A 27,012-nucleotide genomic window follows, 5' to 3' on the forward strand; every position below is an offset into this window, starting at 1 on the left:
AAAATGCTTCTCTCCACCTTGGCAGTCTGCAGCAGGCATGCACAGGCGCCAGTATCGTGGAGAGCAGCGTTTCTGTTACCATCAGGGGGAAGTTTTCAGCTGATGGAGCTTGGGATCTCCAACAGCTACTGCTAAACGTGTGCTACTGTTGGGTGGGCCTGAGCCCACCCAGGCCCACCTGTGGCTACACCACTGGTCCAGACTACACCTATCTGTACACCTTCCTGTAAAATGCGCACTATGGATATGCACATATTTACAGAAGAACACTTAGGCAGTATTTTGGTATCTGTCCACATATTTACACATGTAATCAGCATGTAAATTAGCGCCCACTTTATAGAATTACTCCCATGATGCACATTGCCGGGTGAATGAAAATATAGTTCAGAAAGCGAAAAGAACAGCATTTCTGCCCCATAAAAACTGATGACCCACTTCTACTTTGCCTTTACCTACAATTGCAATGAACCTGAAAGTTTAAACTGTGATTTACCTGCAAGATTCACAGCAAATATTTAACAAATTCCCTTCCCTGGGGTTTGTAAGGAAGTATGAAACAGATAGGTAGCTAGAATTTTTGTTTGTATAGTTAACCTGATTTAGCTAAAGGTTTAAGGACACTAACTCCATCATGCCCTGTCCCCCATCAGTAAAACTAATTCCAGGGCTGCAGGGGGGGGGGGGGGCAAGATTCCCCTGGGCTCAGCCTCCTAGGGGAGCCCGGCACAGGGGTCTGCCTCTCTCCTGATGAGACCCAGGTGATTGTGTCCTGACAGGAGCAGGAGAGAGAAAACTCTGGCGCCAGGCCACCCCTTAGATGCTGGGGAGGAGCAGACACAGGGCTTCAGGGCCTCTGGTTTGGCTGGCAGGGGTTCCCAAGCCCCAGCAACAGAAGTCTTTCTCCAGTGCTGTTCTCTGCCGTATTACCTGTCCAGCGGTTGCTTTTCCCCTCACGTTGGGAAAAGCAGCCGCAGGGCAGGCAACGTGACGGAGAACAGCACTAGAGGAAGGCTTCTGCTGCTGGGGCTTGGGGACCCCCGCCAGCCAAGGTATGTGAAGGTGCAGCAGGGGGCAGGGAAGTGGGGAAAAATGTGCCCCCCAACTTTGGGCTCCGCCCCCCCCAATTTTTATAGTCTGTCTGCTCGGCAGTCCGGAGGGGTAGTAGCGGCGGTCCTGGGATGGGCCAGCAGCTGCGGCGGAAGCCCTGCCCCAGGCTCGGCTCAGTCTCTCAGCAGCCCTGACTAATTCCATGTGGCCTATCACCACCTTTACCCTCTGATGAAATGGTAAAGACTCTCATGAAGCACCAGCACAATCAGGTAACTCAGGAGCCTGTTATCTTCCTTATTTATTATCACACAGTAAACACACTAACTATTGTACCTAAAACAGAAGAAAAATAAATTAAAATCTTAAAAATGGGATTTTTTTTTGTCAGTGGTTAATTTATAGTTGACCAACAAGTTCAGCTGTGAGGGGCATCAGTATATGTCTAGACTTTCACCTCCAGCTACTCATTCTCCTTGTTTGTCGGAGGCGTCCGATTCTCCTTCTTTGGAGACAGTGGTAAAGCTGAGCTGTGTTGATGGAGTGAGATGCATGAACGAGTCTCATAGATCACTGTCAGTTCGGCAAACACACTCAGAAATGTGATTTGTCTCTTGTTAATATCACTAGAAGTCTCTGTTACTTTGACCTTTCCTCCTTGATTTAGTGTGGTTGTTGCTGTTTAGCACCTCATGGTCCCTAGTCGTTAGAAGTGACATCAATGTCTTCTCCGTTGGACTGTTTGGTGGCAAGTCGCCATCTATTGATATGATGAGAACCTTTCTTCTTCTGTTCTGATTCTGCCCCTTCCTCTTCTAGCTTCTGCCTCTTGTATTTTGTTCTTCTGTTCTGGAACCATACTTTCACCTGCACAATAAAACACAGAAACCAAAGACAGTGAGATGGAAAATTGGTTCCAGGAATGTCCTCCAGTAAACATCTAGAAACAGTGGAGTCATTTTTGGTTTTTCTAATTTTTAGACTAGTGAAGTCTGAAAAAAGTGTTAACAAAGAAATTCAAAAAATAATAGTAATAATAAAAACATAGAACAATGCAGGACAAGTGCACCTAAGCATGAAGGATGCAAGTTTTTATTGAGTCATGTATGAGGTGACTATCCTGCTTATAATCGAACGAGAATAACGCCCAAGTTCCGACCTAAATCGGGAGATGGGCGTTCTTCTCACAAAAACAAATAAAGCGGCATAATCGAAAGCCGAACTTTGGACGCTTTCAACTGCACTCCGTCGCGGATGCGGACAAAGTTGACGGGGGAGTGTCGGAGGCGTGGTGAAGGCGGAACTGGGGTGTGGTTATCACCCGAACAGAGATGGGCGCCCTTCGCCGATAATGGATGCGTTTGTAGCTAGAATTTAGGGCACTTTTCCTGGACCCTGTTTTTTGACGAATAAGGCCCCAAAAAGTGCCCTAAATGACCAGATGACCCCCAGAGGGAGTCGGGGATGACCTCCCCTGACTCCCCCAGTGGTCACTAACCCCCTCCCACCACAACAAATGATGTTTCACAACTTTTTACTTTCACCCTCAAATGTCATACCCTCCTCCCAAGCAGCAGTATGCAGGTCCCTGGAACAGTTGTTAGGGGCTGCAGTGGACGTCAGGCAGGTGGACCCAGGCCCATCCCCCCCCTACCTGTTACAATTGTGCTGCTTAATGCTACTAGTCGTCCAACCCCCCCCAAACCCCCTTCACCCACATGTAGGTGCCCCCCTTCACCGCTTAGGGCTATAGTACTGGTGTAGACTTGTGGGCAGTGGGTTTTGAGGGGGATTTGGGGGGCTCAACACCCAAGGGAAGGGTGCTATGCACCTGGGAGCTCTTTTACCTTTTTTTTTGTTTTTGTAAAAGTGCCCCCTAGGGTGCCCGGTTGGTGTCCTGGCATGTGAGGGGGACCAGTGCACTATGAATCCTGGCCCCTCCCACGAACAAATGCCTTGCATTTATTCGTTTTTTGAGCTGGGCGATTTCATTTTCCATTATCGGTGAAAAGCAAAAACGCCCAGCTCACACCTTGGCGAATAAAGCATGGGCGTCTATTTTTTTTAAAAAAATACGGTTCACTCCGCCCCTTCACGGACCCGTTCTCGGAGATTAACGCCCATGGAGATAGGCGTTTCTGGTCGATTATGCCCCTCTATGTAACCCATGGTCACCTGGTAAAGATAACTTCAAATTTCAATGTTCTAATGAGAGGTGCATTGAAGAATAGTCCATAACAGTATTCATATATAGAAATAAATTTCCCCTAATTGAATTATTTTGGGGATGATATCTAATATAAAGGAGAAAATGAGAAACATTGTGCACATCATTCAACGACTAGTGAGTTTCAATACATTTAATTGACAAATGGTGATAGCTAACTCATCTTTAACTAGTGTCTCTGGGAAAGGAAGAAATTCAGTTTTTTCCATGTGCAGCATATATGTGGCCTTATTCAGTAAAGAGTTTTTTTCTACAGTACAGAATGGGGAAGAGTCCATCTTGAATAAGGCTTATAATGGCTGCCTACTAAATATTGGTAAATGCATTTTCGTATCTTTATTTAAGCAGTGATATATCAGGTCATCTCTGTCCAATCAGATTTTACTGATGTCACAAAGGATCTCTGACAGCTACAGTCATGCTTGTCAATAAGAGGCATGTGTACCTCTCATTGATTACTTGTAGCGAAAAAGTTTACTATAATTGAATGATAGCTTTGCCACCCACCACTTATCAAACGCGCACATTCACACATAGCTAATAGTAATGAAACTTGGATCTGAAAGGTACATATTGCATATATAGAGGATGATTCTATAAATAAGTACCTATATGTAGGCTCCCACAGGGCACCTACCTGGAACCTGTTCTATCTTTACAGAACACTGGTGTAACTGGGTATGTATGCTCACACCTAGATTTGGGGGGGGTTCATTTGATTTATTAAAGCTTAATTGATCACCTTTCCTCAAAAAAAGATAACAAAGCAATGTACAAATCGAGTAAAATTAAATTAAAAGAGTAAAGGAGCGCCAAGTTTACAAAAGAAGAGTGAGAAAAGAAAAGATGAGGAAAAGAGATACACACATATCTTATAGTATGCTATAAGTTACATGCTTAAGTGTGAACCCTGCTCATGTTCTGCCACTCTGAATGCCCATCTGCAAAGTTTGCACTATTGAAAATATAGTTACCAAATAGCACATAGCCGGATTATTATTTACACTTGCATGTATTCACATACTGATGTAACTGCTGATTACATCAGTATGCTGATTAACTTTAGGCATTTCCTTATGGAATTACCTCTAATATGTCTATGTATGTGAAACTGCTAAAAACAGAGAAGTCAATATTCAAACACTATGGTCAGCAGTCTAAAACATATACGCAGTGCAGCGGTGTTGAATACTTGTATTTCGTGGTGGCTACCACTAGCTCTACAGAAAGCAGTGATATTCAGCAGCTGTTTGGATAGTGATGTAGTTTATGTGAGGTCAGCAAACAGGCTGTCCTAACTTACACATAGCTATCCAGATGATACTACAATTTGGGGGGGGTGAGGGGAGTGCCGGAACCCAGAGTGCTGGGGTCCAGGCCCTCCAGTCCCACCCCGCAGCTGCTCCAGCATGTAGCTTTATCTACAGGAAGTGTGAGCAAGTTTCAAATTGCTCATTTACTGAGGTAAATGGCTTTTGGGAATTGTTGTCCTGGGGACTAATTTCATAAGTAATTTGAGCATATAGAACAGCATTTTACATACTAAAGGATAAACTTATAAAACTGCCCTAGGTGCTCATCGTGACATCTCCCCTGACTTTGCAGACCTCATTGAGCTCAGGAGATAGGTAACCCCTGCCGAACTGGGCCGCGGACACAGTTGCAAGTGCTAGAGCAGAAGAGTCCCTGGCTGATGATGTTAGGGAAGCTGTTGGTGCTGGAAGTGCAACTGTGCTAGAGGGAGGAGGTGGATCCCCTCCCAAAGAATTTGGTCAGTGAGTTCCTGTGCTGGAGAATAGTGCCAGGCAGTGGCAATTGCCAGACAGCCAATTTTGGGTGGGCCTGAGCCCAAACTGGGCAGGCACATTTTTTCTGTCCCTGCCCTGCTCCCACTCTTCACCTCTCCCCCGGCACCTCACAACTCAAAATATAAATACTTTAGCTAATGAGGATCCCCAAACTCTGTCAGTGAAAGACTTCCTCTGAATGTGGCCAGAACTCCATTTTACCAAGTTCAGCAGACACCAGCAACATCCCTGTGCCACTGATGTCAGTACAGTTAAGTGTTGTACACTGCAGAGATTGGTAGAAGGGAGTTCTGGCTGCCTTTGGAGGAGGTTCTCAACTGGAGATGCTTGGCGACCTCACCAGCTACAGCATGGGTCAGAGCTGGCGTTAGACATACTGGAGCCCAGGTCAGAAAATAAAGGAGGGGGCCCTCCAGATCCCTGCCTCCTCTCCAATCTCCCCACCTGCCATTGCTATCATACCAATAGACCCTCACCAAATGCAGAACAAGGGATCACAAAAATTGAACTGAGAACCCCAAGAAGTTAAACTTGGTATGTACTGCAAACTAGAGAAGTAAAAACAGATATGCATTTCCTTTACTACTGAACACAATACAAAGACATCTGCTAAGCACATTTCTCAAAGTTAAAATATTCCATTTAATACATTCAAAATAAAATGCTTTTTTTTCTACCTTGTTACTTTTTCATCATGCTGTTTCCAGTTTCTCTTTTCTACTTTCCTGTCTGCCTCCTGCTAATTCTCCTTCAAGCAGCTGCTGTCTATTTGTTTTTCCTCTTTCCTGCCTTGTTCTGTTCCCTCACTAAACCTACCTTTGACATATTGGTATTTCCTGTTTAACTCTTTCTTCTCTATTTTTTCGCTATTGCCTTTCTGTTCACTCAAATTTCACCTTTTTTCTCATTCATCTCCTTTTTACTTGTCAGCTACCTATCAAATTCAATTTCCTTCTCTCACCCACTAGCTGTCCCATTCCTCAACTCACTCTTTCCCCAGCATTCTATTCCCTTTAATCTTTAATCCCCATTACCATATTTCTACCCTACCCCCCTGTAATCACTATCCACCTCACATTTGATTCCTTGCCACCCTCCTTTGGCCTCTCCCAAATAGTTCCACCATTTGCAGTGTCTTTCTCCCTCCACTCTTCTGGCCCAGCACCTTCTCCCTTTTTCTCCTCTCCCCACCCTTGTAGCCCAATATCTCCCTGTCCCTTCCACTCTCCCCCCCCCCTCCCAGCATCTTCCTGTCTATTCTCTCTTTCCTCCTGCCCCCTCCCCTGTTGTTCAGCATTTCTTCCTCTCTCTTTCCTCCCTCCAGTTGTCCAGCATCTCTCCCTCACTCCCTTCTGTCCCTTGATCCAATATCTCCCTCTTTCTCCATTCCCCCTCCTGTGCATATCTCTCCCTCCCGCTCCTCCACCCCCATATCCAACCCCTCTTCCCTCCTTCCTCTCTTCCATTGTCCACATCTCTCTCTCTCTTCCTTGTGCCCTGGGTCCAACACCTCTCTCTTTCTTCATCCCCCTCCCCATACAGCATCTCTCCTTCCCTCCCTCCTCCACATCCAACTTTTCTCCCTCTTTCCCCATTCCACTCCGCATCTCCAACATTTCTTCCTCTCTCACCCCTACCCCCCTCTGCATCTTTTTCCCCTCCTATCTCACCTCCAACAATTTTCCCTCTCCCTCCAACCCATGCAGCAGCTCTCCCTCCCACCCTAACTCCAATAATTCTTTGTTTCCCTCAACCAATGTAGCATCTCTCCCTCACATCCATCCCATGCCCAGCAAATTCTTATCTCTTCCCCTACACCCATGCAGCCTCTCTCCCTCCCTCCAAAATTACCCTCTCTCTTCTCTCCCCCATGTGCATCACCTCTTTCCTTTCCTTCCCTCCACCCTCATGCATTTCTATGCCCATTGTGATCTCGGGTCTGAATCTTCCTTCTTCCTCCCTAACCGCGAAGCCTCCCCTCTGCTGCATACCACTCAGTCAAAAACAGGAAGTTGCATTAAGGGGAACGGTGTGTTGCAGTGGCTAAGGGGAGGCTTCCAGGTTAGCCACGGGCAGCATGTTTGAAATCGCTGCCACTGCGGCTGCAGGCAATCCTTTGTTTTGAGAAAGGTTTGTGAAGGGAGGGAGATGCAAGACCGTGGGAGTCCAGCTTGCTCCCTCATATGCTGGCACAGTTATAGGTGCAGAGCTTCTGGGTGGGCCTGAACCAAAATTGGGTGGGTCCAGGCCCACCTGGGCCCACCTATGCTTATGTCCATGGTGCAAGGAGAATGCAGAAGTCACCCCAAGCATTTGAATTTAGTTTACAACACTCGGCAGTTATGGCATTGGATTCTATTTGAATAGCAGTTGAAGGACTGGGTGCAATGCTGCCCCTTCAATTTTCTTCTTTTCATACTCAGATACAAGGCTTTTCAGCTAGAATGGCAGTGCAGGAACAAGACTTAAATTCTCTTTCTGGTCGCATCGAGGCAGTGCTGTTCAAACACTGGTTCTGCTTAATGAAGAGCAACTTGATTCTTCAATATAAGTTTCAAAAAATGGAAAATATTTGTGAAATAAAAACTTACACAATTAATTTTCCCAAAGTTTCTAACATATCACAGAAGGAAATGTTAGGAAGTATCTTATGGAAGTCTTAAAGATTCCAGAAATATCTGTTATGGTATTAAGAGTGTATTACCTGCCTGTTACAGTTAAGCGAGGTATAACAGTTTCAGAGTTCCTGCTGAATCACTGAACACAGTTTTGAATAAAAAAGATATGCGCCTTACATCTTTTCTGGCAACATCCATGGAATCGCAGGCAGTTCCTGCCACTTTGATGCCACTGATAGAGACTGGATATTAAGATTCTTCTTCCGCATAAAGACTCTTTGTTTGCAGCCTTCAGCTCCAAGTAGTTCCACATGTAGTTTGTGTACTCAGAAGAAGAGGCAGCAGTTCCTGTTTTGCATCCTAGAGTATTGGAGATTGGGGCAACCTGTTTCCTAAAGTATCTGTGCAAGTATGTTGTGGAGTATAAGGATTCTAAGGGTCCCCTTTACAAAAACTCAGAGCTTCTAATGGGCATTAGTGTATGCTAAATGCCATGTGGCTCATAGGTATAAAATAGGATGTGTGGCATTTAGTGAATGCTATGTCCATTAATACACACTAAGCTTTAGTAAAAGGGCCCCTAAGTTTATTTTCTTTGAATCTTCTCAGTTATTTTTTTCCTTTAGTGATAAGATACCACTTAGGGCTTCTACCCCCCACCCCCCTCCTTTAAGTTTTCCTTCAGTATAGGTGGAATCTATTTGGTAAGGGTTTTGCCTCATATTGTGCTGTCCTTAAAGGGGTCATTTACTAAAGCTTAGCTCGAGCTATCTGCAGCAGGGCCCATGTTATTCCTATGGCTCTGCTTGCAGATAACTCAAGCTAAACTTTAGTAAAAGGCCCCCTAAATGTCCTGGATATTTATCCAATTGTTTATTGCTCCTAATTTCATTGCTCCTCTCCCAACAATATGGAGGACTTTGGTGTAGGATTGAATGAATGAGGGAGCTTATTCCTTTTTTTTCCTTTTTTAAAGAATTCTTATTTTAGTTAAATGGTTGCTTCTACTTTCTGTTTCAAAAGTTTTTCCTTGTCACTTAATTTGAAATTGGATAGATAAATAAAATAAAAAAATAGGCGCTCACGAGAACATACCACCTACTGAGTGTGTGCGTGTGTATGTTCTAGTATCTTTATTGTTTTTTTATACTTGAAACACAATAAGCATACACATCCAATAAAAACAAAGAAAACAACAAACATATTCCATAATCAACTGGGTCAGTGAAGCTGCACACAGCAGTGAAGTCATTTTACACATAATATAATCTGAACTAGAGAGGGAAGTATGACCTATCACTTTTTTTAAGTTCAATAAGCTTTGGACTCCAGTAGATAACCAGCTGAGAATCAATTATCCCTTTTCACCACCGCTACCACTTCATATGTGTGCAATCAACATGCTTGATTCCACCAAGTGTGTGCATTCAAACTTGAAAGATATTTCCAGTGCATTAAGATAAGTTTAGATAGATGGTCTGGAATGTGGAAAACCTCCATATCATAATTTTGTATGAGACCCCCTTTGCTTCCATACTACCTATCAGAATGAAACTACAAATGGGCAAAGAAAGAGTTGGTGTGGCAGAGTGCCAATGTCAGAGTTACAGGACCAGCATCAGTTTGATTTATTCCCTGGCAACTTGGCCTATTTGACCAGGTTCCAGAATCGCTCTGTGAAGTACAAAGTGTGAAGAGTTTGTGATTGCAACAGAGACTCAGCACCTTTAGCCCAGAATAGCTCCTACTTCCCTGTATCGGGGAAGATCAAGATCCACTTCTCTTGGGGCAATATTGGAACTTTGAGCTTTACAACCCGCAATATGGCCACTGCCTCAGGAAGCCACATTGAGCCTGCAAAGAGGTGGGAAAATGTGGGATACAAATGCAATAAATACATAAATAAATAAATAACAGAAGACTTACAAGATAATTGGTTTGGGGTGCATCTTTGATGACCTGCACAGGAGTCCTATAGACTCCTTTGACCTCAAGAGTATGACCAAATTTCAGCCCTTAAGTGCATTTGTTCCCTCTGTGCTTCCTGGAACCCTGAGCACTCTCAAGTTATTCCTTCATCTTCTGTTTAGGTCCTCAAGATTGTGTTCCACTACAATAACCACTGAGAGATTTCCTATATATGGAGTTTATCTGTTCCTTATTCACTTTCAATTTGCTCTCCAGCACTGCTGTGCTTGCAGCTACTTCTCTGATCTGTCCTCTTAGTTTGTACACTTCACTACACAGCTTGAGTGTCAAGATATTCATTTAACATGTCCTTGATCTGCAATATCTCCTGCTCTAGCAAATGAGTATTGACTTCCAGATCTTTATGGTCACCATGTTTTGTGGTTATTATGGATCGTTTTTAGGCCATTTAACACCAGATACAGCTAAATTATTGAAGTCTACTTTACAGCTTTGCTTGTGGACATCTCTGCCTTCAAGCAGCTGAGTCTGCCAGAGGGGGAAATTCAAATTTTTTTTTAGAAGTATTCGGGGAACTCTTCTTCTATGCTGCCATCTCACAGGAAGCTCACTAGTGCTCTCTCATAGCATTTTGTGCATGAAAGAGGAGCAAGGCTTGGGTGTGATCATATATGATGATCTTAAGGTGGCCAAACAGGTAGAAAAGGTGATGGCGAAAGCTATAGAAGGAGGCTTGGATGCATAGGGAGAGGAATGGCCAGTAGGAAAAAGGAGATGATGATGCCCCTGTATAAGACTCTGATGAGACTTCATTTAGAATATTGTATACAATTCTGGAGACCTCACCTTCAAAAGATATAAGAGGATGGGTTTGGTCCAGAGGGTGGCTACTAAAATGGTCAGTGGTCTTCATCATAAAGTGTATGGAGACAGACTTAAAGATCTGAATATGTATGCTTTGGGAAGAAGACGGGAGAGGGGAGATAGGCATTTAAATGTCTCTATACTATGTGGCATAAATGCACAGGGAGGTGGAGTCTCTGCCAACTGAAAGGAAGCCTCTGGAATGAGGGGACATAGGATGAAGGTGAAAGGGGATAGACTCAGAAGTAACCTGAGGAATACTTCTTCATGGAAAGGGTGGGTAAATTTGTGGAACAGCCTCCTGGTGGAAGTGGTGGAGATGAAACGGTATCTGAATTCAAGAGAGCTTGGAACAGGTACATAGGATCTCTAAGAGAATGCAAAGGAGAATAGATGGCATGGATTGGCAGACTGGATAGGCCATGTGGCCTTTATCTGCTTACATTTTTCTTTGTTCTATGAATGCATCAGGCATTGCAGGAGCAGAGCAGAATAGGATCGGCATTTAAATATGTTTCTTATAAAATACATGCATTAACAGCAATTTCTGCTGGCATACACAAGCACAACATTATTCCAGCATCAGAGCAGAGATGACTTTGTGCAGAAGGTTTCAGGTGGGCTGTTCTATGAAGGCACATGGACTCATATGTTGGCTTCATAAAAGAGGTGCAACATGTTTGCCTGTGTGCCTTCCAGCACCCTGTTATAAAATTGCCCTCCCTATATAAATATTGTATATCATACAAAATAAAGTACTGTATTTTAAAGTATGATGTTCAATTACAGATTTTTACAGGATCATTCTGGAAAGACCATTTACACAGCCTGCATCCACCTCCAGGATATTCACCTCTCTATCCAGGCCTTTGCCTTCGACAGGGAAGATCAACAAGAACACCACCTGTGTACTTATCTGGTTCACCCTCTCTCCCAGAGCCATGAAATCAGTAGCGTAGGAAGGGTGGGGGCGGGAGGGACGGTCCGCCCCTGGTGCACGTGCTGGGGGGGTGTCGGCCCCGCTGGTTCCCTGCTTCCTCTGCCCTGGAACAGGTTACTTCCTGTTCCGGGGCAGAGAGAGCAGGGAACCAGCGGAGCCGACGCAGCTCCCAGCGACATGCACTCGGGGCGGATCGGCCCTCCCGCCCGTCCCCCGCAAGTAAGAATTCGCTCCGGAGGGGGGGGGTGCCGCGGAGGGGGGGTGCGCGCCGTGCTGCACCCGGAGGGGGTGCGCAGCGGTGACCCGCCCCGGGTGTCAGCCGCCCTCGCTATGGCCCTGCATGAAATCACATATCAAAAATGATTTTAAGGCCCTGGGAGACAGGATAAAGCAGGCAGATGCACAAGTGGTGTTCTCATCAATCCTCCCTGTCAAGAGTAAAGGCCAGGACAGAGAATGCTCACATCCTAGAGATGAAAGCATGGCTGTATGAATGGGGTCAAGGAGAGCATTTTGACTTCCTGGATCACTGGATGGCTTTCCAAGGGCTGCCCACCTATTGAAGAAGGGATGAAGTGTCTTGCACAGCAGACTATCTAATCAGTAGGGCTTTAAACTAGGATTGGTGGATACTGTGCCCTCTAAACTGGGCTTGCATTGCTGCCAGTAGGGGTTGGTGCTTCAATATTATGTTTCCAATTGCTAGGGACAGATGGTTTCTCTGGAGTCCTGCAGGGCTTGCCTGCCTCTCATTATAGAAAATGTGATAGTGAAACAGCACCCCCGACTGGCAGGACTGTAGGTGGAAGACTCTCGCTCAGCTTAGAAGGAGAAGTTGGTGGATATATGTAAACAAAGCCACAAGGTAAGTAAAACACTAACTGGTTGATATTCAAAATGATTTAACTGGCCAGAAATGACCACAGACCAGTTAAATTGCTTGTTTGGGGCTAGGACTAGGGGGAATGCAATGAAGCTACAAAGTAGTAAATTTAAAACAAATCAGGAAAAATATTTTGTCACTCAACGTGTAAGTAAGCTCTGGAATTCGTTGCTAAAGAATGCAGTAAAAGTGGTTAGCTTAGCAGGGTTAAAAAAAGGTTTGGCTAACTTCCTTAAAAAAAAGTCCATAAGCCATTATTAAAATGGACTTGGGGAACATCCACTGCTCGTTTCTAGGATAAGCAGCATAAAATGTATTGTACAGTTTTGGGATCTTGCCAGGTACTTGTGACCTGGATTGGCCACTGTTGGAAACAGGATGCTGGGCTTGTCCCAGTATGACCATACTTATGTACTTATATACTTATCTGCTAATTTTCAGTTATCGCCACTGAAAATAAGGAGTTGGCGCCTAAGTAAAAAAAACAACTATTTGGGGGGCATTCTGGGGGCTGAATCAGCACTTGGCCAGTTAAGTGCTGATACTAAGTATGTAACCGACCAGGGTAATCGCATAAAAGGGATTGCATAAAACACAGTCCTGTCTTTATTTGGCAACCCATGGCCAGTTAAGTTCTGAATATTGACTTAACTGGCTATGTGTTAGCCAGCTCCACACAAACCGAATATTCAGTGCCGAAGCCTGGGCATGGCCTGGCACTAAATATCCAGGAATAGCACCAGTAGCGATCAGCAAAACATTCAGCACCACTGGCTGAATATTTACCCCTAAATATGTCTACAGAAATGGGGGGCAACATCTGAAAAGCTGTGTATAGTAATGCCCAAAGCATGGGAAATAAACTTCTGGATCTAGAGGCTGTGGTGGAAGAGGCTGACTTGGATTTAGTGGTCGTCATGGAGATGTGATTTACAGAGAACCATGACTGGGATGAAATTATACCAGGTGATAATCTATTCAGGATGAACAGGGTAAGAAGAAAGGGAGGAGAAGTGACACTACATATTAAAGATTACAAGAAAGCAACAGAACTGTAGAACTTACAGGGTAAAGAGCACTGGGGGTTAAAATGTAATGATAGAATGGAACTTCTATTTATACCATTGTGATTTACAGACCTCTGTCCAGGGGCGTATCTGAGGTTTGGCGGTAGGGGGGCAAGGGCTAGAGTGAGGGGGCACATTATAACCCCCACGGCCGCTGTCCCCCCCACCGCCGTTAACCCTCCCCCGCCTACCGCCAACCCTTTCCCCGCCTACCGCGGTCACCTACCTCCGAGGTCCGCTCCTGCCGGTTTTTTTAAATATTACTTCAGCTGACGGGGGACCCCAACCCCCGCCAGCCCAGCCGAGGTCTTTAACTTCTTCATCCTCGTGCTGTTAAACCTGCAATGCATCCTTCCAGTTAGACGGAGTTTGACGTCGCAGCACGTTGTACGTGCAGGACGTCAACTTGCTGCGACGTCAAACTCTGTCCAACTGGAAGGATGCATTGCAAGTTTAACGGCACAAGGATGAAGAAGTTAAAGACCTCAGCTGGGCTGGCAGGGGTTGGGGTCCCCCGCCAGCTGAAGTAATATTTTTAAAAAACGGCAGGAGCGGACCTTGGGGGGGGGGGGGGTAGGTGACCGCGGTAGGCTGGGAAAGGGTTGGCGGTAGGCGGGGGAGGGTTAACGGCAGTAGGGGGGTCCAGGGCAAAATCTGCGGGGGGCCCAGGCCCCTGTGGCCCCACGCAGATACGCCCCTGCCTCTGTCACTGGCAAAACTGGATAGTGATTTCATTGAAGACATTAAAAATATTGCTGTGAAAGGGAAAATATTACTGATAGGCAATTTTAATATGCCATTGGTTGATTGGACTATCCCAGCTGCAGTGCCACCTAAAAATAAGGAGAACTATTTTAGGAACTGGTGATGAAACCCATGCACGAGGGGCAATACTGGATTTGGCGCTTATGAATGGGGAGAGTGTTTCTGATGTTATAATAAGTGATGATCATCTGGCATCAGGGGCAGACTGACCATTTGGGCAGTGCTCAAGGGCCCAGTACCTCCTTCCCACATGACTGACATCTCTCTCCCTTACATCCCCTTGTCTATCATTCCCCCTCTCTCTTACCCCTTCCCCTACTCCAGCATTTCCCCTGTGTCTGACACCCCTCCCCCTACGCGTTTACTCAACAGTTCCTTTATCCATGGCCCACCCCTTTCTGATATAACTTCCTGCTTCCGCAAGGGTGGGCCACGGCAAAAAGAAGGTTCCAGTCAGCGGTAGACAGCCTATTTGTACAGAGAAAGGAACTTTTGAGGTAAATGCAGAGGGAGGTGGAAGAGCTGAACCTGAGGATGGAGGAGAGAGGGAGAGATGTTGTCCTCTGTAGCGAGAGAGATGTTGGGCCTGGGGAAGGTAGGGAGGCAGAGATGCTGGTTCCAGTTGTGGGGAAGGGGCAGAGATGGTGCACCCAGAGGAAGGGGACAGAGATGGTGCACCCAGGAGGAGGAAGAGACAGTTGTGGTGCATCTAGGGGAGGAAGAAAGAATGAGGGGGAGAGATGTTGCATCTGAGGAGGGAGGGGGAAAGATGTTCAATTTGGAGAGGAGAAAATGTCACAAGGAGTCATTAGCTGGATGAGAACTTCTAGGGAATATAGCCAAGCATTGGGCAAAACTGAAAGATGATATTTTAAGGGCACAAACATTTTTGTTAGAAAAGTAAATACAATAAAGAGAAAAAGGAGTTTCTTGAAAAGTAGCTGAAAAGGTAAGGAAAAAAAGACTTCAAAATCTATAAGAGATTACAGAAAGAGGAAGACAGGCAATGATATCTGTAAACCCTAAGAAAAGCTGGTAAAGTAGTCAGGAAAGCAAAGATGCAAATTGGGAGACATTTTTTTTATGTCTGTGATAGAAGAAAGTGCGAAAAGTGACATTGTCAGACTCAAGGGTAAAGGAGAGGAGTTCTGTATATAGAAGCTGATGAAAATAAACTGGAAATGCTTAGAAAATGCTTAGAAATATTTTGTTCTGTGTTCAGGACCACAGAAGAACACAAGTGGGAATGGAAATGAGGTATACCTTTCAAATGATTTTCAGGAGACTGTATTTTGTGAGGAGCTAGTTAAACTAAAAATTAGACAAAGCAATGGATAGGATGATATACATCCAAGGGTACAGAAGGAGATTAGGGATGTTCTGGCAGTTCCACTATCTGACCTTTTAATGCTTCTTTTGAGGAGGAGTGATCCCAAAGAACTGCAGAAAGGTGAATGTGATCCCACTCCACAAAAGCAGAAGGAGGAGATTAGGAACTACAGGACTTAGGGACCTGAAAGATAATTGAGGAGGGTGGCACAAAGCTGAAGGTTTGAGTAGAGCACTTAATATACTTGCACCAGCCCTACAGTTGTTTGGTACTCTCTTCTTAAAGAAATCTCTCAGCTTGATTGGTGAACTTCTAGAGATTGGAGACTGTCCTTAAAATTTTACAAGTCTCACATCGCTGATGGAGCATGAATCTGCTCTGTGTCTCTTTGCCCTACTTTGTGGGGGGTATTCCTTACTTTGCAGGACACTACTGCTCACTGCTCTGTATGTAACTGTAGGTGACATACAGACAACCTAAGAGATTTTGTGAAGTCTTACTTTGCTTTGAGACTGTGCTGTTAAGAGGCTTTCTCTGCCCTCCCTCCCCCTCCCCATTTTGGATGTCAACAAACTTTTTCTACCTAGCATCTGTCTCTTTGTCCTGTCCATTTGAATGCAGGACAAAGAATGGTGCCCTCTGCTGTTCTGTTTTACTTTCTTAGTCAAGTACTGATGACATCATCACCGTGGACATTTGGAGAATAGTGGTAGTGATAGGCTGCTTGTCAAAACGTTTCAACATAAATGTTGAAGTGACTTGTGGTTCTGTCTTCTCCTGCAGAAGATACTCTAGTTTCACTGCTTTCCCCTTCCCCATGAGCATAATTTCCATCAGAAAATGAATAGAACAAATGAGCGTTCAACTCAAGCTGGCCCCTCATCTATGTGGCTTATGTTAACATAATACATAAGTGTTGTCATACTGAGACAGACCGAAGGTCCATCAAGCCCAGTATCCTATTTCCAACAGTGGCCAATCCAGGTCACAAGTACCTGGCAAGATCCCAGAACAGTAAAACAGATTTTATGCTGCTTATCCTAGAAATATGCAGTGGATTTTCCCAAGTTCATATTAATAATGGCTTATGGACTTTTCTTTTAGGAAGATATCCAAACATTTTTTTAAACCTGCTAAACTAATTGCTTTTACCACATTCTCTGGCAATGAATTCCAGACTTAATTACACGTAGAGTGAAAAAATATTTTTTCTGATTTCTTTTAAATTTACTACTTTGTAGCTTCATTGCATGCCCCCTAGTCCTAGTGTTTGGAAAGAGTAAACAAGCGATTCACATCTACCCGTTCCACTCCACTCTGTTTTATATATTTCTATCATATTTCCCCTCAGCCGCCTTTTCTTAAAGCTGAAGAACCCTAGCCGCTTTAGCCTTTCCTCATAGGGAAGTTGTCCCATTCTCTTTATCATTTCCATTGCCCTTCTCTGTACCTTTTCTAATTCCACTTTTTTGAGATGTGGTGACCAGAATTGTGTACGAACCAAAAATGCCCTCATTTGCCTCATTTTAGCATCTGAAGTTCCTGAGGATGAATGGCTGGTCTAGAGCCTGATTTTAACAGGGGGTGAGCTTTACCCTGCGCTAGCCTGGGTGTTTATGGCGGGTGTCAGGAGGAGCCTTGCTTGCCTGGACCATGGAGGTACCAAGGCCAAAACATTTTGTTTGGCTTTGGCCAGAGTGGTGGAAGCTCTCAAAGTCTCTGCCAGCCTTGGCCAAGTTCTCAGAGATTGGGCAGAAAGTTTTGAACTTCCTTGCTGCAGAAAGCTTACCTAATCATGGGCTTCCCTTTTTTCTCTGGGAGGAGCAGGAAGGAGAAGTTTTAAGGTGGCATCTCCAAGGACCAGGATTCTTCCTGCTCCTTGGAGGCGTTTTGTTACCCTTCCCATCCGCCCTTACTTCATTACTTACCGCATTGTATATTGTCGCAGCATGGGGGGGGGGGGGGGGGGGGGGATACCCAAGCTAGAAGCACCTTCAAAGGAAGTCCTTTGAACGAGGCCTTAACATTCACTAGGTGGATTAGGTATTTGGTATTAGTAATATCAAACAGAATACACTTCCCCAACCTAAACCTCCTACCCCTTTGTTTCCTTTACCCCTGAGTGCTTACAGCGGTACCACAGTTCTGTAAGAGATCACACCCCTGTTCTATACAAATGTTCTTTGTTCTCCAAAGTGGGGGGGTGGGGGGGGGTTAACTAAAAATACCAACTGACACTTTTATCTCAATTATCTACAGAAGTGAGAGCCCTGTTTCTTTTTCTGTAGAAAAATTAAATCAACAAGACAGCAATCCACAACCTTTAGGAAGGAAATGAACAAGCTCCCAGTTACAAAACTCACTATATCTGTGATGATTATTCTATAGCACAATGCTGCTGAGAATTGAAGCACCTTAGTGTTAAACTACACCAAAACAATATTGGGAATGTCTGTGTAATATCACAAAAGGAAGATGGTAGAAATCTGCCTGAAGGCAATAGAGCTGGCAAGGAAGTTTTCTCAGGACTGTCTGTCTGCACTCCGGAAGGTGATATTCTGTTTACTGTTTTATCCTGCCATTCTATACTAGGTTGTTAATGTCGGTAAGTCTCTGTTAAATTGATCCCCTCTGTCAGCAGCAGTCCACACTTTGAAACAGATTTCCAGGTTCTCTGAATGATTACATATCTCCATTTTGTCCTTCAATAACCTTGCTCTGTTACACACAGGGGGGGGTTCCAGCATCACTGGTGATGCTTTGGACCCGAGGAACTCCCAGTAAATTGTCCGCCCGCATTTCAAATGCAGTCTATCCGTACATGATGGATTTCATAAAAACCCAAGTCTAAACTGGATTATTTTTTTCTGGAATACATATGTAGAACTGAGTCTGTTCAGAGAACCTAATCAGTATAAAATAATTGTAATCAATGATAAATCAAGGGGCACAGTTATCAACACGGGCTACTATTAAGATGTGTTATTTTATCACTAACTCGTGCTGTTTATCACAGGTTCTATTTTATTTAATGAGACCCAGTTACTAATGACTGGAATTAACAGTAAAATAGCACATCTTAATAGTAACTCATGCTGATAAATATTACCAGAAGGCAGAAAAATAATAAAACCAATTACATGTAAGAAATATAACAAGGTACCTAAAACTTCACCCAAATTCATACTGCTTAAAATCTGGTGACTATTTTCAAAAAAACTCTAATGTTATATTATAAACTAAAGGAAAAATATGAAAGCAAATACATGATATTATTGAAATATACAGTAACAGATTACTGCAAAGCTGTTGAATTACTGAGAAAGGTGGAGCCAATTCCAAAATCCCTTTAGTATTATTTCCTTGATGGTATAGCTCCTGGATCAAAGATTCAGTTTTGTATTGAATGAGCCATCAGCACAGGTTTTGAGACTTGGAAAGGTATTGCTATGACACATTAAAGAAAATGTGTTCTGTATTACTGTACTTTAAGCTTCCTGCAGTCTGTAGCAGCTTTGTTGCGTATGCAGAGCAGATGAATGAACATCAGAACCTGAGGAATTAAAACTGAAAGCCTTTAAGGGTTTCATATCCCAATGTGATAAGTCGGGTGCACATTTATAAACTCTATGAGGGTAATTTTCAAAGGCATTCCTATGGCTAAAGCAGAAATGACCTGTTGGAACGTTACCTGCACAATATGCAGACCGTACTATGATTGTACAGCCTATAACTGTGTAGCTTTACCTGCTATTTGAAGAGGCATTCGCATGGGCTCAGAGGCAGAGGAGTTTTTGCACTTAAGTGTCTTTTGCAAATTCAAGCATATACACATACATTTTCCCAGAAAAAATGTCTGCCCTTAACAGCAAGTTTAAATGCAAAATGCACAGCTTTCCTAGACCAAGTTTTAAAATGTTTATATTTCAAAATTCAGCAAGGACTGCACAGAGAAACTACGCATGTACTCTCTACCTATGTGCACAATTATAGATTACCCCCCATAAGCTTATGCTCCTTACAGTGCATTTCCACCTAGTCCTGTCCATCTGTATTTCCCCCCATTATACATGGCTTTCAGAATTTCTCTTGGAGTTATTTTCAACAGCAGTAATCACTACTGGTGTTTGACTTAATACAAATATTTAATGCCACTGCAGGTAAAGTCGGTGGTGTTGAATATATCTCTTATATGGTGACCAATACTTCCCTCATTCTGTTTAGTTGAGACCTGCAGAATAGCAGTTGACTTTGTGAAATCAGTAGGGCAGCATAGAAATCATGTAAATAAATAAATAAATAATGGGTGCCACCCTCACTCCACCTCTGTCTGTCCCTTCCTATTTAGATAATACATTCTAACAGCCTCAATACTATCAGCCTAGTACGATCCCTATAGAGGTGTCCTAGATTGGAGGTCAAGTGGGCATCTATTGTGGGCTTATTCTAGAAAGTTGCATGCCCAAATTTGCACACACAAGTTACAGAATAAAGTCAGTTACATGCCTAACTTACCCCTCTGTTTATTAAGCCGTGCTAGTGGCTGCTGCATGACAATGCCAACACAGCCCATTCAAAGTGAATGGGCTGTGTCGGCATTAGCACATGGCAGCCGCTAGCAAGGCTTAGTAAACAGGGGGGGTTAGTTTAATAACGTGCAGAATTGGTGTTAATGAGCAACAATATATCATAATTGCCCTTAATTGGCACCAAATGCTACAAATGAGCAGATACACATGTAACTGCCTTTAGTCAGTATTGTATAAGTTGCGGTGCTCAAGCTCCACAGCACACAACTTCAAGGGGGCATGAACCTGGGAGGGTCATGAGTAGGTCAGGGGTGTGTCAGGCAATTATATGTGCAAGATTATTTAATGCTAGCGTTTACGTGCCTATCTGCCTACAATTAGGTGCAAACATTTACAGCAGCCATCGAGCTAGTGTAAGTGCTCACACCTAAAGTTAGGAGCATAAATATGGACTTACGCTAGTATTCTATAATGGCAGTTGCATGCAGAACTGCCATTATTGAATTGCACTTAGGCAACTTTTTGAGAATTACCCCCTTATTGTACAAAGACACATGGGTGCCTTTACCAATTGTAACAGCACAAAAGCTGGTGAAGCAATGAAGCCACTAAGTAGTAAATTTAAAACAAACAGGAGAAAATGTTTCTTCACTCGATGTGTAATTCGACTATGGAATTTGTTGTCAGAGGATGTGATAAAAGCAATTAGCTTAGCAGGGTTTAAAAACAGTTTGAATAATTTCCTAAAAGAAAAGTCCATAAGCCTTTATTAAGATGGACTTGGGAAAATCCACTGCTTATTTCTAGAATAAGCAGCATAAATTGGTTTTACTATTCTGAGATCCTGCCAGGTACTTGTGACCTGGATTGGCCACTGTTGGAAACAGGATATTGGGCTTGATGTACCTTTGGTCTGTCCCAGTATGGTAACGCTTATGTTTTTATGTTAAATTGGGCTATAATGAAGCATCAGAAGCAGGTGTAAATGCTTGTATGTAAAGTACCTATATAGTTGTGAATCCACCCTTGCTGCATCCTAACTCCTTCCCTGAACACTCCTAAGCATTTATTGCATAAAAGTATGCACATTCTGATCACTGTCTCCAAAATTGTATCAAGAGCACTAAAAATTGGGGAATAGGGGTCATTTATGCATTTATCTAAATTAGCTAATTGGTGCTGAATTGGCATTAAGTAACAATTGGTGTCACAAGCACTTACATAGAATATAAGAGCATAAGTGTTGCCATATTGGGACAGAACAAAGGTTCGTCAAGCCCAACATCCTGTTTCCAAAAGTGACCAATCCAGGTTACAAGTACCTGGCAAGATCCCAAAACAGTACAATACCTTTTATGCTGCTTATACTAGAAATAAGCAGTGAATTTTCCCCAAGTCCATCTTAATAATGACTTAGGACTTTTCTTTTAGGAAGTTATCCAAACCTTTTAAAACCCTGCTAAGCTAACTGCTTTTACCACATTCTCTGGCAATGAATTCCAGAGTTTAATTACATGTTGAGTGAAGAAATATTTTCTCTGATTTGTTTTTAAATTTACTACTTTGTAGCTTCATTGCCATTCCCCCTAGTTCTAGTATTTTTGGAAACAGTAAAACAGCGATTCACATCTATCTGTTCCACTCCACCCATTATGTAATAGACCCTTTATCATCTCTCCCCCTCAGCCATCTTATCTCTAAGCTGAAGAGCCCTAACTGCTTTAGCCTTTCCACATAGGTAAGTCATTCCATCCGCCCTTCTCTGTACCTTTTCTAATTTCACTGTATCTTTTTTGAGATGCGGTGACCAGAATTGCACACAGTATTCGAGGTACAGTTGTACCATGGAGCGATACAAAGGCATTATAACATCCTCATTTTTGTTTTCCATTCCTTTCCTAATAATACCGAACATTCTATTTGTTTTTCTATGCAACCGCCGCACACTAAGCAGAGAGTTTTCAAACGTATCATCAACGATGAGACTGTCCTATATGGAACCTTGCGTCACATAGCTATAGTCGGGTTCCTCTTTTCCACATGCATCACTTTGCACTTGCTCACATTAAATGTATCTGCCATTTGGTATGCCCAGTCTCATAAGTTCCTTTGTAATTTTTCATAATCTTCTTGTGATTTAAAAGCTGATTTGTAGTTACTCATGTAAATGATGTATACACCTATTCTATAAATGTAGCACCTAATTTCAAGAGGGGCATGGAGATGGAAGAGAATAGGCAGGTCAGGGTTATGCCAGGCAATTAGGCGCTAAATTATAGACTCCTGTCAGTTACATGTGTAACTGACAGTATTTGGATGTGAACATTTATACCAGTCATTGGGATGGCGTAAGTGCTAACGCTTAGAGTTAGGCGCCAAATGCGAACTTACGTTAGTATTCTACAATGACAGCTATGCACAATGTTGCCATTACAGAATTGGCGCTTAGCAGTCAAATTTTGATGCCTACATTTAGGTCCCTGTACCGAATTGAGCCCTATCTGTACTTCTATTTAGGAGGATATTTTGTAAGCAATGTTTTACTTGTGTTTACTGTCATATAAATGACACTTCCCCTGTGTGTTATTCTCTACTTTCTTGTTTGCCCTTGGACTTCTGTAGAGGCTCTTTCCTGTTTTGTTTGTGGATTTTTTTTATCAAATTACCCCCACATATGTGTGAAAGTTCACAGATTGCAAACATATACATTCATCAGTCTACAGTCAACATACAACTCGTTTTTTTTTTTTTTAATGAATCAACCCCCCCCCCCCCCCCCCCCCACACACTTGTTTTTATGTATTTGTCCACTGTATTTTCTACCCACTGTAAAAGAGAAACTAGAACAAAAGGAGAAACCTCCCTAGGCCCACCCCCCTTTCCCTCTTACTTCAAGGGAGAAAGGTAGTGTAGAAAATTCAGTGCAATTAAGGCTTCTACCAGTAGAGGGCACTGGGACTCACTTAAACCGAGGAGAGGGTGGGATGACAGAATGGGGAAGAATAATCCAGAAAGACCCTGTGGTACCGCCCAGTGGGGGAAAGGCTTCTGGGGAAGAGCGGGGATGTATAAAAGCTCACATTGAAACAAAGGAGGAATGAGTGAGCCCATGAGGCCATGGAGTATCCCAGAGCAGAGGAGGCTCAAGGCTATGAGGAAGATGCACCAGATGCCCAAGCCCCAGAGAAGGAGAAAGAGCTAGTAATAGTTCCTCTACCTGGAGACCTGGGATAGTCCCTGGAGGAATCCTGATGTCATTTCCAGATCACTGGCTAGCAGGAAATACATTACACCGCTCAAATCTCTTATGAAGAATAATTATTCCTAGCTATACTGGTGCTAATATTCCACTGGGCCAGATAGCATTTCAACTTTATTCACATATTCAGCGGCACTATCCATTTAACTTGTGCCCTGAATATACATCTGACCAGTGACTGCACTAGTGACTATCCATTTAAATTTAGGCATGCTGTTTCACTGGCATTATTTTAAATGCATACCCTTATCTGCTTAGTGGTGGGATATTGCTACTAAACCATGTTTTCACCCCAGTCCTTGGGATATATCCAGTCAGTCAGGTTTTCAGGATATCCAGAATGAATATGCATGAGATAGTTTGCATACCAAGGAGGTAAATCTGTCTCATGTATATTCATTGTGGATATATTGAAAACCTGACTGGCTGGGTGTGTCATGAAGACTGGATGAGAAGCACTGCCTTAGAGAGTAAATTAAGCTGTCTCCTAATCATGTTCAGTTCTGCTCTTGCCATACCACTAGAATTAACAGCAAGAAAGAAGAATTTGGCATTACATTTCTTGGTATAGGCTGGTTCTTCAGCATCTTTAGACCCAGACGTCCCAAATGATTGCAGCCTGAGTCAGGAATTAAGCCCAGTTGGCAGCATGAAGTGTTAACCAGCAAAGCACCAAGCTGACGAGTTCTGTACATTTCTGATGCAAGAATTATACTGAAGCCAGATTTTACAACACAAATTATTTTTTCTCTGAAACAGCAAAAGGAAAGATGTGAAAAGTGATTTTCAGCCCTTTCAACAGTCATTGAACCGATTGTTTGCATTAGGGAGCCTAAGCCAATGAATTGATTTTGTTGCCTTGTGGTAGGTGGCTGTTTTATTTCTATCAGCCTCGCTCCATAGCTCATTTAAGCAATGAGTGTAACAAGGTGGGTGAAGAATCATATCCGGATACAACCCCACCAGGCCAAATAACCCAGCAAACTGTTCAGACGTGTTCATTAGACTAGTTTTACCAGGTATTGCTTACCCCTCCCCTAGTGAATACTGTCTCAACCTTCTTCTATATCCACCCCCCCCCCCCACCCCACATTAGCATTTTTCAGCAGAGATGAGAATGACCCTGGGTGTGGAACTGGCCAGTGGAATGCCAGACGTTGCAAAGAGAGTTCATGAGCAATGATACTAAAAACTAAAACCAAACTAACTCATGCCTGAATTAAGAAAAAATATATTTTAAACAGAATCCATTGGGTGAGAACACAGTGTGATGGCAATTATACACATTGACTGGTTCCAAGATATGCAGTGTGAAGTACCACTCTCATTTGGCCGCATTCCTTGGAATGCGAAAATGCAAACTGTGCATATTTAATTCTCTATTTTTCTCAGCACAAATCAGATGTGTATTATTGATATAAAGTCGGTAGGATTAGGAAGGGGAAAGAAATATATAAAAAATGCTATCATTGTTCTTTAATCCAAGTGGATATTGGATTATAACATAAATCCTCTGCTGTTGTGAAGGTTAAACCAAAGGGAGTGAGACATAAACCTATTCAACATCTTGGAGAAAGGTTTTTTAAATTAATTTTACATTTGACTTCAAATAGGACAAGACTATCTGCAAAACGGTTGTTTACTTCTAGATATGCCAGCTTTAAGAGACACAAACAAGGATGAATTTGCATATTTCCAGATTCTGCACCCAATGAAGCCTTTCTTTGGGGAGGCCACGGGCCAGGGTGCCGCAGCCGGAGATAACATGGTGCCGTGCCTCTGGCCCTGCCCCCCCCACGACGTGCGCGAATCCCAGCGATCACGGGAACCACATCACAAGTGCAACAAAAAAGAGTGGCCAATGGGGAGGAGTGCTTGCCTTATAAGACGCAAACGTAAGGCACGCTCCCTCTCTCCTCACAAGGCGTGGATGGCGTGGGCAGTGGGTCACGGTCATGGTCACACCAACAGTTAAACCCCTGGCCTTAACCAGCTCCAGAGATACAGCAGTTGCAGAGCGGATTGGCAAACCCCCGACCGGGTAAGGACTTTGATGTGGGTGTGCATGTAATTTTGTTCCTTTTGGTGACAGGATTTTTTTGCTAGGTTAGTCCGCAGTGCATCAAGCTGTGGGCCGCCAGGTCCCTCTTGACCAGGGACTTATTTCCACCCGCTTTTCCCATGTGCGGGCCCTGGGAGATCTGCAGTGAGGCTTATCCGGGAAAGCAGAAGCTTGTTGGCATCATTACTGGGGCTCCTTCCTAGCGGGTTCGCAGCAGGCCACCTTGGCCACATTTCCATTGGCTCCCCTCTCCCCCTACACCCGGTCCATGGTATATTAAAAAAAGTAACTTGTTACCAGGAGACTGTGTACCGGGGCTGCCCGTTGGGTCCCCTTCACGAGTGAACACACTACACTGTTTTGGCGGGTCCTCAAGCCTCATGGATACCTCTAGAACTTCGCACGGGATTCCATCCATCCTTGATAGTGCACAGCTTGTGGGAAGCGCGAAAGTGGCACTTGGGGGGGGGCAGCTGCTGCAAGCGCAGAAACAACTTGCTCCGCCTGGAGAAAAAGGAGAGGTTCTGGCTAAGGATCATGAGAAAGTTAAACCAGCAAGCAAGCTGAAGTCCGCTAAAGGATCGAATTACAGAGCAGCAACCAAGAGGAAAAGCGCAGCTAAACAAGCAACCTGTTGACACTATGCCACACAGCGAACACAACACCACAACTCCCAATGGAGAGGGTACCACTGGAAGGAGAGCAGCTGCAGAGCAACATCGCTGGATGAGCTGAGCCCCCTGTGACTCTGTGCGAGGGAATGGCCTGGGACTGGAGGAGACCAGACAAGCTTCATCACAGCCAGCGGTAGAGCAGCAGCTGTCTATCCATAACAATGTGGACAAGGTGGAGCCTCCCCTGTACTACAGTGCATCGTTGACTGGCTCCAGGGGGCACAAGGCAAGAACTGGTTGAAACAGAACACAGCACGGGCCAGTGGGTGCCCAGCCGAGCTACAGCCTTTCACCATATCAAGGACATCAGCAAGGAACCCCTTGGCCGCATGGCCCCTACCAACCACTGGCCTGGACATACAACTCCCACTACTACACCCCACACACACACACACACCTACCCTCCCCCCAACTCTTGCCCCCCTTCCCGTATACTTACCATCCAGCACACAATATTCCCAGGGTAACCCCCTCTAACCCCCTTCTGCTCCCACGGCCGAGGGATTGGGACCAGGATCTGTGGTGCCTGTGTCGCAAGGACAGTATGCAGCAGCAGACTGGCCAACCCAGATAATCCAGGTCACCACGAACAGGGTTAAGTATACAGCGCAGGTTGGCAGCAGCAAACAGAGGGTCCAGCGCAAGCGGCTAGAAACCCCGTGACAAAAAAAGGAGTAAAAAAGAAGCGGAGATCTCGGAGGAGGAAATGCTGGAGCTCATCCAGCTCAAGCAGTAGTATGGACTCCTCCTCCGAGTCATCCACCGTCTCGGGGACAGGCAGTGAGAGCAGTGACAGGGCCCACCAGCACTCACCTCTTTAATGCCATTATGGGAGTTAGCGCCAAGAAAGCTAAGAAAGAGAATTTTTAAAAAGAAAAATGTATAGACATTTTCCAGTTGTTAGAAGGCAAACAGAGGAAAAGAAAAAACAGCGATATCAAAAGGGGGTGGGGGGGGCACAGGACAGAGATAGAAAGGCTACACACCACCTTAGTTAATTGGATGAT

At 44.1% G+C, this 27,012-nt stretch overlaps 1 protein-coding gene across 1 annotated transcript in view; it reads right to left on the bottom strand.

Annotated features, from left to right (window-relative positions):
* Positions 1 to 1,229: 1,229 nt before the first annotated feature.
* The window catches only part of LOC115462554 (homeobox protein EMX1), a 49,604-nt gene continuing 23,821 nt past the window's right edge, over positions 1,230 to 27,012 (bottom strand). The window contains exon 3 of the mRNA XM_030192547.1: positions 1,230 to 1,917. Coding sequence (XP_030048407.1) covers positions 1,750 to 1,917 — 168 coding nt within the window. The 3' untranslated portion in view covers positions 1,230 to 1,749. The remainder of the gene's footprint in view (positions 1,918 to 27,012) is intronic.

This window comes from Microcaecilia unicolor, chromosome 2, assembly GCF_901765095.1.
Source record: "Microcaecilia unicolor chromosome 2, aMicUni1.1, whole genome shotgun sequence".
Taxonomy (NCBI): domain Eukaryota; kingdom Metazoa; phylum Chordata; class Amphibia; order Gymnophiona; family Siphonopidae; genus Microcaecilia; species Microcaecilia unicolor.